The sequence below is a fragment of the Phyllobates terribilis genome, unplaced genomic scaffold (assembly GCF_046119375.1).
Source record: "Phyllobates terribilis strain yellow unplaced genomic scaffold, ASM4611937v1 Scaffold_11__3_contigs__length_659146591, whole genome shotgun sequence".
In the NCBI taxonomy this organism is placed as follows: domain Eukaryota; kingdom Metazoa; phylum Chordata; class Amphibia; order Anura; family Dendrobatidae; genus Phyllobates; species Phyllobates terribilis.
Genome location: NW_027362771.1, coordinates 69,190,324 through 69,206,068, shown reverse-complemented (window position 1 = coordinate 69,206,068; position 15,745 = coordinate 69,190,324). Strand labels below are relative to the sequence as shown.

Here is a 15,745-nt window from a genome sequence, read left to right as displayed (position 1 = left end):
TACACAGGAGACCGCAGAGGTATGAGCTGCGGTTACACCGGCTCCGGTATACACAGCCACTGTCACCAGCATGTACACAGGAGACCGCAGAGGTATGAGCTGCGGTTACACCGGCTCCGGTATACACAGCCACTGTCACCAGCATGTACACAGGAGACCGCAGAGGTATGAGCTGCGGTTACACCGGCTCCGGTATACACGGCCACTGTCACCAGCAAGTCGCCCCGGTCATTTCTCCACCGCGTAATCGGCACAAAAATGTCCTGAACAGGTCCCCGTAGCCCCATGACGTCATCCTACCATGTGACTAGCAGCAGAGCCACCGCGGCAGAGGGGCTGGCAGTGCTGGGCAGAGAGGAGAAGCGGAGAGCATCTGCTGCGGGACTCATTGCACAACTATCGTGTGAGTGTGGAAGCCGGCATCTTATCTGCAGGCGGCCATTTCTGTCAGGCGGCATAGGCGCTGTGTGTGCACTACTCTGTATACACATGCTGGGGCAGCATATAGATATAGACACCTTGCGATCACCTGTGTACATATATGTGCCGCAGATATATCTGTCTATATATATATATATATATGGGTAGATACACACACACCATGTGATCACCTGCTTGTATATATATGTGTGTGGGATATACATATATATATAGTGATCATCTGTGTACATATATGTGCTGTATATAGATATATATATATATGTATAAATACATTGTGTGATCTTCTGTGTGTGTGTATATATATATATATATATATATATATATATGTGTGTGTGTGCAGAATATATATATATATATATATATATATATATATATATATATATATATATATATATATATATATACTCAATTATCTGTATTCACATACATGTGCAGAATATATATATTTCTCCAGTTTCTGTGGTGGTAATTTGCAGGAGTATCCATTTTTGGCCATTTTCGGCTGTATACCATGCACCCCCCCAGTCTCAGGGTTATAGCTGCACCTACCATGTATACAGTAACTCTTCTTTCTGTTCCTGCTATCATATAGTATGACATGCTCTGAATCGCTGAGGTTTTGCCATGAAATGTATGTGTTCCCCTCTCGGTTATTAGCAGTAGATTTCTGTTATTTGCTGGATGCTGGGACACTCTTCAGTCATTAAAAGGAGAATATTCGTAGCTGGGTCACTCTGGGGACATTCTAGTAGACGTGTGCATGGTGTGGTAGTTTCTAGTAAGTGTATACCATGCAGACCTGCCACTTGCAGCAATGCTCAGTGCTCCTCTCACTTGGTGTTGCATCATCTGCAGTTGTTGGACCTGGGCTTGTAGTGTAGGACTTGTGTAAGCCGTGATCACTATTTCTCTGGGATTTGCAGACTGATATTACTGTTCTGACCCCACGTGCTAAACTCTTCTACTGTGACAAAACACACACATGAATATGGGTTTTTCTTTGGAAGGAAACGCATGCCTTCATAGATCATAGTAGGGAAAGGCTATCATGCCATCTATGTTTTTATTAAATAAACGGATAATAATTTAGAAATGTTTGTGAACCCCATAAAGGGGTTAACTAGAGTTAGAAAAAAACATGGTAGTTATCTTCCTAAAACAGCGCTATTCCATGTTTTTCTTATCCTGGACAACACCTTTAAGAAGAACATACTGCATGTGGAACATTCACACAACTATTCTCTCTAGCTAACAATTCAGACCTTTAAACTAGCTGTCACTTGTAATCTTTGTATGGCATTGTTTCTTGTGCATAAAAATTACAAATACATCTGTCCCCTGCCGTCCAAGCTCCAGTACTTCACCGCTGCCTCTCATCTTTGTTGATATGTCTGCGGAGGTGAAATCACTATACCACTGCAGCCAGTCACTAGACTTCGTGCTCTGGTGTCTCTTACATTGGTATCAGCTCAAAGCCCAGTGATTGGCTGCAGGGGTCACGTGATGTCACTGCTGTCAACAAAGACCTCAGTCAACTGCGGAGAAGTATTGCTGGAGCGACATCTATTTGTATTTTTTATGTTCAAAAAGCCAATGGAATAAAAGAAAAAAATTAAACCCGAAAATTTAACTGCTATAATGAATGCACTGCAAAGAATAATGTGAGGTTTTTTTTCTTCTATAAATGGTAGTAATGATGATTTCTTACAAATGTTACCTCAGGGCTGGCGAGCAAAGGATATGAAGCATATGATCCGTTCATTTGTGAAGACTTGCACTTGTCAGCAAGTTGGCTGTGCGGTGCACTGACAAAACAAACCTTTGCCCTTATTGTCTCCGTAGTACAGTAAAATGTGCAACACGTTAGTCTCCTTCTGTAACTTAGCGGCCAATAGTCAGAATGGCCTCCCATGTCTTCTTACTCTGTTCCCGGACATCAGCTCATTATATTGATTAATGGCCACAATGACTACCTATAGATTGTCTGCACCCATGGGGAGAAGATATTACATTTAACCAAACATAAAGGGGTTGTGTAAGCAAAAGATCCCGTCTCTGAAGGAAGCGCCCCTAGTGATCAGCTGATGGCATCTGGTAAGGTTAGGGGTCACTAATTCCTGGGGTGCTAAGTTAGTGTAAGACTAACTTCTGGGTGGAGAAAAGACTGGAAAGTGGAAGGAAAGTGTTAATGCCACAGTTTTGTTCTCAGATCCTCTTTTTAAAGGGGTTTTCATACATTGAAGCAAAAGCGCTTTGACTTAATTCAGCTTTTCAGTTCAGCATGTGCGGCTTGTCTGTCCAGCCTGCAGTGTGGATATTCAGAACAGCATTGTCCTGTATCTTATTGCCCAAAGTCACCACTTGGAGACTGGACTTTTAAATTGAAAGAAGCTTTTTGTTGCCTAAACCTGTGTAAGTACAGAAATATACTCACCAATCGCTGTCTTCTGCGTTTCCAGAGCTGCTCCGGTCCTCTTCTGGGTCACCTCTTCTATTCTGACTTGCCGGCTCACACTGTTTCTGTGTGAGCCGGAAGTCTCTTTTGCAGTAAGGCCAAGTTCACGCGACTGTATTTTCGGTCCAAGTGCTGTCCATGACAAAAAGGACAGTATACAGACCAATGGTGTTCAATGAGGCAGTGCAGATGAGCATTTGTTTTGTTTTGTTTTTTTATGGACTAAATATGTGTATGAGACTGAGTGCGCAAAAAAATTACATTTCATACTGAAATACCACATAGCATCAGACTCTCTGGGGCATAACTAGAACGGAGGATCACAGAAGGAGTGAAACTGTTCCTCAATCACTGGAGCAGCACCAGTTGGAGGTGTAAGGGTTCACTCTCTCGGGTAGCCTCTTCGAACACAAAGCCACAGGGTTTTTTGTATCACACACGGAATAGTGTTTTGTTTCCATTGGTTGTACAGCACCCAAACAAAACCATAAAAATAAAATTCCGGCCTTGTCCAGGTGTTAACTAAATTACACAAACCCTGGCTGCTCAGACACGGTCGAGCTAGGCCCAGTCCAGTCACATGAAACAGCTGTCGTCCATAGCAACCACTGATACTTGCGGTTCTCTGCACACGGCCTGTGCAGACTCTTCTCAGAGAGGGATTCTGGCCTCTCTCTCTTCAGCTCAAAGACACATCCACTCTGCTCAGCTTCCCCAGCTGACTGACCATTGAACACATGGCCTGGTACTAGTCCTGGCTATCCAGATGCACCTAATCAGGGCCTGGAGTGCTAGGATTTATCCCTATCCTACCTGGCTTTGCTGCAAGAATGTACACTGGTGAATTAAAAAAATGTGGGTTTTTTTCTGTAAAAAAAAGTAAGACAAAAAATATTACAAATATTTAAACGTTTCCTATTTTTTTGTGATTATGTTGAATAAGCTTTATCTGCTGATCAGGGGAGACCCATTTATTAAGGCTGTGTAGTCCTTCTGTAGACAGTCACTGTTGCTGAGATTCAAGCCCCAGTGACAAAAAATATATATTTTCAGGACCCCCCTATTGTCTTGTCAGGGAGTTTAGTAAATATTTTTAAATGACTTTAGATCAGTGGTTCCCAAACTCCAGCCCTCACGTCCCCCAACAGATCATGTTTTTAAGATTTCCTTAGTATTACACGAGAGAGAGAACCTGTGACAATTTCTGATTACTTGATAATTATTTCATCACATGTGCAATACTAAGGAAATCCTGAAAACATGATCTGTTGGCAAGGGCCGTGATGACTGGAGTTTGGGAAACACTGCTTTAGATGGTCTTACCTGACCCCTACATTTACTTATCTCTTGTACTCAGTGCCAATAGTGTTTATAGGAGGACTCTCCGGGTATCACTTCCCTCTGTGGTAAGAAAGCAAAATTCAGGCGCCAAGTCATCATTTGCATTTTTTTAAGGGCATGTGCAGACTATCCGGATCCGGCTGCGGAGAAGCCGCCTCCGGCTTCCGCTCATTATGCAAATGAGCGCCGACCTTTTTTTTTTTTTTTTTCTCACATGTAGACTTTCCTCATAGAGGTTAGGTCTATGGGGAAAGCCCGCATGCTGACCCGCCGGAGAAATTGACATGCTGCAGTCTGGAAAGACGAAGGAGGGGAGAGTGAAGCGGCTGCTGATTGGCTGCAGTGATCGCCTGACAAAACAATGCCATGGGAGACCCAGTGCCGACACTACTGGAACAGCTCCTACATCGGAGGTGAGTATAAAGTGTTATTATCTTAAAAGGAGAGAACATGGTGATCGAGAAGGGGTTGTCAGAGTAGTGACAACTTCTTTATTGAATTTCGCAAAAATGTAAAAAAGTTGCGGAATCTTTGTCTTAAGTCCAAAAAAAAAATGTCAGCCTTTGTGCTTCACTGGGGTACTGGCGTTTTAACAGTTCAAAAAGTCGCATATGATTTTTTTGTTAAAACATCTAGATAACAAAAAAATATGCCCATTATGCCAAACAAGCCAAAGTTAAGTAAAGTTAAAGAAGTTGTCCACTATTTGGACAACTTCTTCTGATACCCCACTTGGCCCGATAAAATAAAAAAGCCTATACTCCCTTCCCTTGCTGGCTGCGTTTAAGTGGTGTTGGTCCCCCCCTCCCGAGGCTCCAATGCTGTTGTTGTGACGCCGGCACCAAATCAGCTCTGGCGTCACTGTCCCCACCTCCTGTCAAATTGAAAATGAAGTGGAAGCCAGAGATCAGCTGCAGCCTGGACTTCCTCTTCATGTTCGATTTGTCCGAAGGCGGGGACAGTGACACCAGCCCTGATTGGGCATCGGCATCAAGTGTCACGACAACAGCACGGCAGCCCAGAAGGTGAGTATAGGCTTTTTTATTTTATTGGGGCCAAACATTTAGATCATACATGGCCCATGGGCTAAATCTGTCTCACAGAGTGATTATATTTGGCCCTCAACACCAGAATTACCACCCTATGTGGGGCCATTATACTGTATGGAGGACTATGTGGGGGCCCATTATACTGTATGGATGACTATGTGGAGCCCATTATACTGTATGGATGACTATGTGGGGCCCATTATACTGTATGGATGACTATGTGGGGCCCATTATACTGTATGGAGGACTATGTGGGGGCCATTATACTGTATGGAGGACTATGTGGGGGCCATTATACTGTATGGAGGACTATGTGGGGCCCATTATACTGTATGGAGGACTATGTGGGGCCCATTATACTGTATGGAGGACTATGTGGGGCCCATTATACTGTATGGCGGACTATGTGGGGCCCATTATACTGTATGGAGGACTATGTGGGCTCATTATTCTGTATGGAGGACTATGTGGGGTCATTATTCTGTATGGAGGACTATGAGGGCCCCATTATTCTGTATGGAGGACTATGTGAGGCCCATTATACTGTATGGAGGACTATGTGGGGGCCCATTATACTGTATGGAGGACTATGTGGGGTCCCATTATACTGTATGGAGGACTATGTGGGGGCCCATTATACTGTATACTGGTTGGCCTGCGGCTTTTTCCAAGTTTTTCATTTTGGCCCTCTGTTTGTTTGAGTTTGACATCCCTGATTTAGATCAAGAAGGGGTTTCCAAGTACTGGATAACCCCTCAAAATAAGATAAAATAAAACAAAGAGCTACGAGACTGGTGACATGCCAGTGATGTCTGCGTTGTGTAGCCTGGCCGTCACATGACTTTGTTTGGTCACATGACATAATGTCACGTAACTGTCTGGAGACACAACGCCGACATCACTAGAGCGTCACCAGTCCAGTAGGTATGTGGTTTTTTTATCTGAGGCACTTTAGCTGTTAAGAAGAGGTTGTCCAGTAGTCGACAACCCCTTTATAAAAGGTGGAAATTAAATAATGAAGCACAAATAAAAAGACACCATTAGAACCATATTTACTCCAGAAAAAAAAGGCAAAAAGGAATGGCCCCATAGTCTGAAGTGTTGGCTTCATCATAACTACTGGTGTAATAAAATGTCAAAGCAATTTTGGAAGGAACACTATAAGCAAAGCATAAGGCCGTGTTCACACACTCAGTATTTGGTCAGTATTTTACATCAGTATGTGTAAGCCAAAACCAGGAGTCCTTTCCTCTGACTGTTCCACTCCTGGTTTTGGCTTACAAATGCTGAGGTTAAATACTGAACGTGACCTTACAATGACTAGTACATGACCACTACGAGCAGAGAATTGCTGTGTCTCGTCCCCCAGGTCTTGCACAGGCATAGCACAGTTTGTTTTCCCAGAGGGTTTACTACTAACTTATTTTTTTTTCTTACAAGATATAAAAGCAGAATAAAGTACGTTGACATTATGTTGCTGTTATTGTGCACTGAGTAGACCCGACATGGCGTTTCATGGTAAATTTAGGGGATTTGGGCCCTAACACTAAGCTATTTAGATATCCGCATCCCGAATGTTGCAGTATGACTCATCCACTTGCCTTCTTTCCACATGAGCTGCTTGTCGGTACCAGTCTCTGTACTGTGCTGGCCATGTCTCAGGGTTTATGCTGCACACTCGGTTTTTTAGGCTCTGAGCCTCATATGTTTGTAGTGTATTAGCTACTAACTGAACCTTGGAGGATCCTCAAATCTAGATAGGTAGCTAGCAATCTGCTGGTGACATTCAGATGTCCTTGTAATGGGGACACAACCACGTATAGATAACCCAGAGCAGCAGTTTATAGGTTCTAAAGGGTAGTTCACCTATATAAACCATGGGGCTGTGACCAGACCACCGGTTTGCACAGGAGCTGTATACATAAAATAGCAATATACGTGTAATTCATTTTTTGCATTGTTTCTTCATTCTTTTTTTTTTTTCACCCTGTCACCACCTTGGTTTTTTTTCGTTTTTGCATTTTCGTTTTTTGCTCCCCTTCTTCCCAGAGCCATAACTTTTTTTTATTTTTCGGTCAATATGGCCATGTGAGGGCTTGTTGTTTGCAGGACGAGTTGTACGTTTGAACGACACCATTGGTTTTACCATATCGTGTACTGGAAAACGGGAAAAAAATTCAAAGTGTAGTGAAATTGCAAAAGAAAGTGCAATTCCACAATTGTCTTTTGTTTTGTTTTTTTATACCATGTTTCAGTAAATGCTAAAACTGACCTGCCATTATGATTCTCCAGGTCTTTACGAGTTCGTAAATACCTAACATGTATGTGTTCTTTTTTATTTAAGTGGTAAAAAAAAATCCAAAGTTTGCAAAAAAAAAAAAGGTCGCCATCTTCCGAGACCCGTAGCGTCTCCATTTTTCGGGATCTGAGGCTGGGTGAGGGCTTATTTTTTGCACGCCAAGCTGATGTTTTTATTGATACCATTTTGGGGTAGATCCAATCTTTTGATCGCCTATTACAATGTTGCGGCGACCAAAAAAAGTAATTCTGGCTTTTAGATTTTTAATCTTTTTTTGCTCGCTACGCCGTTAACCAATCAGATTAATTCTTTTTATATATTGATAGATCGGGCGATTCTGAATGCGGTAATAACAAATATGTGGAAATTGTAATTTTTTTATTGTTTTATTTTGAATTGAGCGAAAGGGGGTGATTTCAACTATTATATTTTATTTTATATTTTTTAGAAACTTTTTTTTAACTTTTCAGTGGCTTCAATAGTCGCCATGGGAGATTAGAAGTTACAGATCGCCTGTGCTGAAGCCCTGCTGTGTGTAGCACAAGTGCTCATGACAACCGTAGGGGTCTCCTGCAAATTCTGGGTTGTCATGCAAACCCATTGGGAACCCGTGGTCATGTAACACAAATCTGTCAAGTCTCAAATCTGAGGTAAAATCTGTGTTCAGTGAAGACAAACTTTCCCATTATTGAGATAGGAGATGGCAGCTGCTATCTAGATAAGAGGGAGGAGCTCTGCCACCAGCTCCTCCCACCTACATAGAATTGTCTATAATAGATAAGTCTGTCTTCACTGTATACAGATTTTTACCTTACAAGTGAGAATATTGATAAGGACTGATCAATTCTGGCAGAAAAAAAAAACATTTTCCTGATAAGATATATTACAAAGTTGCTTATTTTCTCTTGATTTATGAAATAGGAATTAAAATGACGGTTCCACTTTAAATGCATCCGATAAGTAAAGAAACAGTGGGAATATGCACATAGCCTTTAATATTCAACTAGTAAAACTTGAATTACATACGTTGTTCACATACTGCTTTTAGTATGGTTTTGAGTTCGCCTTGAAGATGGGGACAGGAAATGGCCATTCTAGTTTATCCCTTAAGATGTAGGCAGGTAGCAAGATGTAGTTGACTGATTCTTGCTGCTCGCCTCAACTAGGCATTTATAGCGGAAAATGGTGCACACTGTAACTCTGTCTTCATCATTCTAGTCAATGGCCCTGTCAGCATATAAACCCGATCCCCGTTTTGCAGGGGTTCGGATGTAATCCTCGATGGAGCCACTGAACATAGTGGCAAACGCTATGTGAACATACCTTTAGGCTGCGTGCCCACTATGCGTTTTTCAAGCATTTTTGCTGCGGAATTTCCGCAGCGAAAACGCTTAAACGCTATTTTTTTTGTTTTACATACATTATGTGTTTTTGTAATCCAAAAAAGTTAATACTTTATTAAGTCAATGTAATAATGTACATTGCTGTGCTATAGGTTTATGAACTTTGTTAACTTTAACAGTGGCGTCAAATGACCACGAATAACAGCAATTGCCCATGTTTCCTCCTCTCTGCCATCAGGGGTTGGCTCTTAATTTATTTTTTACAAAATAATGAAATTGTCTTGTACAAGTTGACATGAGTGCAGTGATATAAATTATATATAGTTTTTTTTAAGGGACTTTTCATGCTTTTTATTGTTTTTTAGCCTCTGTTTTTGCTTGAGCATGTTCCCCTCATATAATACTTTACCATGTTTTTACATTGCGGTATATTTTGTCTGCCTGTGGAAAACTGGGAATGACATTAACCACTATCCCGCCTCAACATAATAGTAGTAAACTCTAAAGCTACTACAAAAAAAAAAAAATTCTGGTTCTGGCAATGCATTGATTTTGTATGACACTATTTACTTTTACACTATGGGATCTGCCATTCTGTTTCACAGGGATTGTTCAATTTTACACCTCCCTGGGCCATAGGTATTGTTCAATCTCACATGTAGCTTTGCCAATGTTTACACTGTATACATCACTATTTTAATTAAACTCTCCTAGTATAAACTACCATCTCAGTGACCAAGACAAGATGGTAAAATCACAAAAATAAATGAGTTTCACATACTGCTGTACTTGCTTATTTTCACTAAAAATGCAGCAAAACCTGATAGCTATGTTCACACATGTTTTTTTCACCACCCATTACTTCCTATGGGTGAAAAACGCTGAAAGAAGTGACATGCTCTATTTTCCAAAAACCCAACCAAGGCACAAAATACACAACAACAAAAAAAAACAAGATGTGTGAGCAGAGAATTCTGGTTTCTCATAGACTTTGCTGGTACTGCAAAAGGCATCTGAAAATTTGCATAAAAATCTGAAGCAAAAAACGCTGAAGAAACCCAACATATGGGAACATAACCCAAGACGTTGCATTTTTGACGCAGCGGAAATACGCACGAAGCCTTAAAGTGGTTGTCTGGTTCAAGAAGCAAAGTCTGCAGACTCTCTCTATGACTGCCAAATCGTGACTGTGTGTGATGTGCACACTATCACACTACCCCTGTATTCTCCATGTGATTTTGTACAGGAATTACTAGGGAATCGTGACAGTGTGCACATTACACAGTCACGATTTGGCAGTCACATAGTGACGGCAGACTTTGCTTCTTTAAGCGCCTTTTACTTCACTTAACTTGTTTTTACAGAACTAAAGGTCATAAGATCATGTTTGCATTGATTCCTCTTCTTGAAGACTTACACTCCAGCGAGTAATACAAGACGATCTCCCAGCGTTTTTTGCTTTTATCACATTCCTGTCGTTTACCACTGATCTCTGCACATGAAAGGTTGATCCTTGCATCTGACCTGCTTTTTAATATCCCTACAAAACAAAGAATACAAAATGATGGCGAGACTGAAAATGATTAAAAAGAGAATTTAATATGATGATTTGGTACAACCTGGACCAGAGCAATGCTCTTGAGATGTTGCATTCTACAATGTCCTTGGACTGACCTTGCTCAGAGCCTCTGCTTTATGACAAGCTTACTACGGCTCTGCATGTGACTGTATGTCATCTCTCTCAGACATTACTGTAAGCATAATAAATTCTCTGGAATGTGAGACTAGTAAGTCCATTGTTTTTCTCACCATAACTGAAGTCTTCATGTAGGAGCATAACTGTACTGGGTTTAGGGATTTCAGTGGCACCTAAAGGCTCCCAAACAGTCTTTTTAACTCATATGAGAGGACCAAGAATATTAAAGATCTTGGATATCTGAACCCCTTGATGGAGATTTTGCATTGGGCTTACAAGCTTCAAGTTACACCACTTGCTCCAGGCCTTATCCTTCAGTGCAGTGTCCTTTCCATCAGTCTCTGGAAAGGCCAGTGACATTTTAACTCCATTGCAGGTGGGTCAACAGCAGATACTCCAGAAAATCAAAGGGGGTTTCTGAACACAGATCCACTATGATTTTTAGAAGGTCCACATAAGATAACTCTTTTAACACTTGGTAGCTTTCAGCCACTTTGAATATGCTTGTTAATGGTAACGGGAATGTCCCCTTTCAGAAAATCTTGGTCCCCAGGTATAGTTTATTATAAAAAACACACAAACCGCTCTTTACTCACCATCCCAGAACCACCACTGAGTCACCGCCACTTCTCCCGGACTGGTGCCTGTTTTAGGTTGCGTCGTTGACGTCACATCAACAGCGTGGCAGCCAATCAGTAAGCTCGGTGCTCTGCCTGTGTAGATAGAGCGCCCTGGTCAGAGTTGCTGAGCTTAATGATTGGCTGTTGACGTGAAGTCATTGCCGCAGCCAATACCAGAATCATTTTTTAGCCCTTCCATGCGTGAGATTGGCGATAAACTACTAATGCGGCTGTACAATAAATGTTTCTTTATAATGGTCCTATTTCTAACTTTCCATGCCATGAATGTAATGAACGCTATTTCCTGATGTGCTAGGATGGTAAAAGATTTATCGCTTACTCCCCAGGTACCATGTACAATGAGATCTGATACTGGAAATGATTGATATTTTTTTTCTTTTTTTTTTCCCCCATAGTTTCAAAAAAATGTCAAGCGAATTATCCTTAAATATTAACATCAAGGAACCTCGCTGGGACCAGAGCACATTTGTTGGAAGAGCAAAGCATTTCTTTACAGTAACCGATCCAAGAAATATCCTCCTGTCAAATGAGCAGCTGGAGCATGCCAGACAGATTGTTCATGACTACAGGTATGGAGAATAAAGTAAAGCATTGCTATGCAGAAGTGGTGGGCCAGGCAGCCTCTATCCCTGCTGCTACCCAGCTGGGTGCACAGTAAATGACAGCTCAGCCATATAATCTGTTTTCTTACATGTGAGGTTTGTCTGTCACAACGGCCTGTCACTGGCATTGTCAAGAAAACAAGGAAAGGATTGTCCGCAATCAAAATACTATAAATACAACATCAATGTAATCAATGAACATGATAAAATTGGACCACAGTAAACTTCGTGTACAACAATTGCAGCAGGTATGTCAAAACCAATCTAGCAAATGTGACGGAGATGGCAGTACATGGTGCCCGATTGATGTATAAGGTGACAAAAAATATATATATAATAATAATGATAAATAATAAATACTTCAAGTGAATAAATTCTAATGTCACCAGGCACCATACACAACCAACTATAATAAATAATGATCAGTATCTGTCCTCCCACACGGATGTGCAATTATAAAGGGATAAATAGTAGCTATATAATGCTCATGCAATGTGAAGGGGGTGGAAGCCAAAGTGATTGACTATACCTAATTGCTGGGTCCAAAGAGGGAGATTGCGGCACAGCCCCGACGCGCGTTTCGGACGGAGAGTCCTTCGTTCCTCCCCCTGACGTCATAGTTACAGTACAGTACAGTACAGTACAGTTAAGTCATATGTTAGGTTCCTGACTGAACTCCGCCCCGGCTTTTAACATATTTAATGCCACGGTCAGTCTCTGACAGCTGCATTTAACAAGTTCCGGCTTGGGGGCATGTCATTACACACACCCATTGGCGCACACATGACCTAGTCACATGGCTTCGATGAGTTGCCATGACAGCCAGGAGTCTGCTGAAGGACGATTCTCCTGTGAAAGCCAGCGTTTAGCTGGCGTTAATAGGAGACCGTGATTTTCACTATGCATAGCAGTGCTGATGAATTGTTATGTATAGTACTAGTAATCAGACTATTGCAGGTTCAAGTCCCCTAAGGGGACTAACAAATACAGTGAAAAGTGAAAAAAAATGTTTTTAAGGGCTCTCTCACACTGGTGAGCAGCATCCGATGAGGCTCTCAAATGAAAGAATTGGATGCTATATACCAATATACCAAATGACCCTCGGCTCAAACTCTGCTGCAAGCGTGAACTAAGTGTCATTATACTGTGATCTGATTCTCTGACGTGAGGATCGTATGACAGGTGCGGAGAAGATGGAGAACTTATAGTCTCTATCTCCTCCATTTTGTGAGTCGGCGTGTATCAGACTGCACTGGAATGATATCCGATTGCAGTTCAATGTCTTACACACACCCATAGATTTGTGCGGGTGCATGCTGTCCGAGATACAGTGCCAATTGCAGCATGCAGCAATTTTTTTTGTCATGCTGTTCTATGAAAATGTCAAATTAATCCCAAACGGTGTAATGAAAAAAAAAGAAATCAAAACCCCAGAATTACTTTTTTTTGGCTGTCTGAACATCTACCATAAAATGCAATAAGAGACGATCAAAACATTGTATCTACCGCAAAATGGTATCATTAAAAATGTCAGCACAGGGCAAAAAAACAAGTCCTCACACAGCCATATATCCCAAAAATTATATATAATTATATTTTGCAATATTTTATAATATATATATATATATATATATAATTCAATTATATTATATTGTATACAAACATGTTTGGTCTCTGTGTAATCGTACTGACCTGGGTAATCATACTTCCAGGTCAGTTTTACCGTATAGTGAACATGGTAAATACTAATAAAAAAATAATAATTATGGAATTGTACTTTTTTTGCGATTACAACACACTTGGAATTTTTTCCTGCTTTAAAGGGCATTACATGATAAAATTAATGGTGTCATTCAAAAGTATATTTTGTAGACAAGTAACAAACCTTATGGCTATGTTGACGGAAAAAAAGAAAGTTATGGCTCTTGGAAGAAGGGGAAGAAAAAAATAAAACTAAAAAACGGAAAATAGCCCGGTCATGAGGGGGTTGGAGTCGGAGTCGGGGTGTCCATTTTCGTGGAGTCTGAGTTGGAATAAAATTCAGGGACATTGAGGAGTCGGAGTCGGTGGTTTGGCTTACCGACTCCACAGCCGTGGTTAGAGGAATCTGACTGAATGATCCTAAAGGTTTAGTCATGTTGCTCCCTGAAAGATAACGTCATCCCTGCCTATACCGATGAAATCTGTTGCTCTCTGATTGTAAAAAAGCTGTTTTAATTCACATGCAAATATGACTTAAGTGCTGTGGGCATGATCAGAGCCAGGACTGTGAAGTCGGTAAGCCAAACCTGCGACTCCGACTCCTCAATTTCCCTTACACCGACTCCGACTCCACAACTCCGACTCCCACATATATTGCTTATGTTTAAGTGAAAAATTTATTGTAGTACAATGTGAACATCAGACATTTAATCATTTTTATGATACAATAATCAAGATATTTAGATAGAATATAATGATGGATAGCTGGAGGGATAGATGAATGGGTAGATTGATAGATAGATAGAGGGATGGATGGAGGGATAGAGTGTGATAGACAGATGACAGCTACAGACAGCAAATAGTACATTGCACACATCGCACATATAGTACAGAGAGCACATAATAATCACCTACAATATTAGCATTAGTTACCTTCCTGTGACAGAGATGAGCAGTAGTACTTTCACTTTCTCCAGCTCGGGGCCCAGGAATCGGATCCTGTGCAGGGCAGGCACCCCTCCCCCTCCTCTCTCTGGTGAAGACGGCAGAAGACAGGACAGAGGAGGGGAGATTGCCCCCTGCAGTCTGGAGCCAGTGCAGGACGGGAGCACTGCAGCATACAAGTGAGTTTTGATAGGTGCGTGCCCCTGCTTCTAGGGAGGGGGGGCAGGTGCCCCTCGCTGGCTACGGCCATGATTCACACACAGCGTTTTTGCGGATCCGTTTTTTGCAGTAAAATGCAGTGAGTCTGGGTATCCCAGCAAAGTCAATGGGTTTCAAGATATGACATTCAGACACATCGTTTTGTGAGGGTCCGTTTTTGGGCTCAAAAACGGATCCTCACAAAGAATGAGCATGTCAGTTTGTTCGGCGTTTTTCTAATCTGCTTTTGCTATTGAAAACATTATCTATGAAGGTGATGCGTTTTTTTTTAAAAAGCTGATCTGCTTTTGCAGCTGAAAAACGTATCCTCAAAAAACGCAGCAAAAACGCTGTGTGTGAATGTAGCCATAGAACAGCCATTTATAGGACATTTCATAACTTTCCCAAATTCCTATGAAAAAATATTCCCCACAAACTGCATTGATCTACTGCACCCAATTTATTATATATTTTAGGAGTCGGAGTCGGTCCATTTTATACCGACTCCGACTCCATCAAAATGAGCACTGACTCCGACTCTGACTCCACGACTCCGACTCGACAGCCCTGATCAGAGCACTACCCAAGACTCTGCCTCCCCGGCTGTATTCTCCATCCAGTCGCACCTGCCTCTGCTTTACTGACAGTTTAATAGCTGTCAGAAGCACTTCCCAAGCTTCTTCCTCCCTGGTACTTTTCCCTACACTACAAACTAACTGTGCTGTCAAACCAGTGAGCTGTCAGTCATGCATAGGAAGGTGGTGGGCAGGGAATAGAGGCAGAAGCTTGGGAAGCTCTCTGATCACACCCAGAGCTCTTACATCTCATTTGCATGTTAATTAAACCAGTTTTTTCAGTCATGGAGCGACAGATTGTATAAATAAAACTATTAATGACATTATCTTTCAGAGAGCAACATCACCATATAAACATTTGTGCTGACAGATTCCCCTTAATTAATGTTAAAAAAAAATTGTCAAATCTCCCTTGTCATGTGATTCAGTGGGATCGTGTCATTTTTTATGTGGCGGTCA

The 15,745-nt window shown here is 41.5% G+C and overlaps 1 protein-coding gene across 4 annotated transcripts in view; it reads left to right on the top strand.

Moving 5' to 3' along the window:
* The first annotated feature begins 257 nt into the window (after nucleotides 1-257).
* Nucleotides 258-15,745, top strand: part of SFXN1 (sideroflexin 1) — a 43,644-nt gene continuing 28,156 nt past the window's right edge. Inside the window, exons 1-2 of one of the 4 annotated variants that reach the window (XM_073651292.1) lie at nucleotides 258-403; nucleotides 11,661-11,834. In XM_073651292.1, the coding sequence (XP_073507393.1) occupies nucleotides 11,671-11,834 (164 nt within the window). In that variant the 5' untranslated portion in view covers nucleotides 258-403; nucleotides 11,661-11,670. Of the gene's footprint in view, nucleotides 404-2,304; nucleotides 2,536-2,692; nucleotides 2,854-11,660; nucleotides 11,835-11,916; nucleotides 12,116-15,745 lie in introns of those variants that run through there. The other 3 variants (XM_073651293.1, XM_073651294.1, XM_073651295.1) reach the window with 3 other exon arrangements.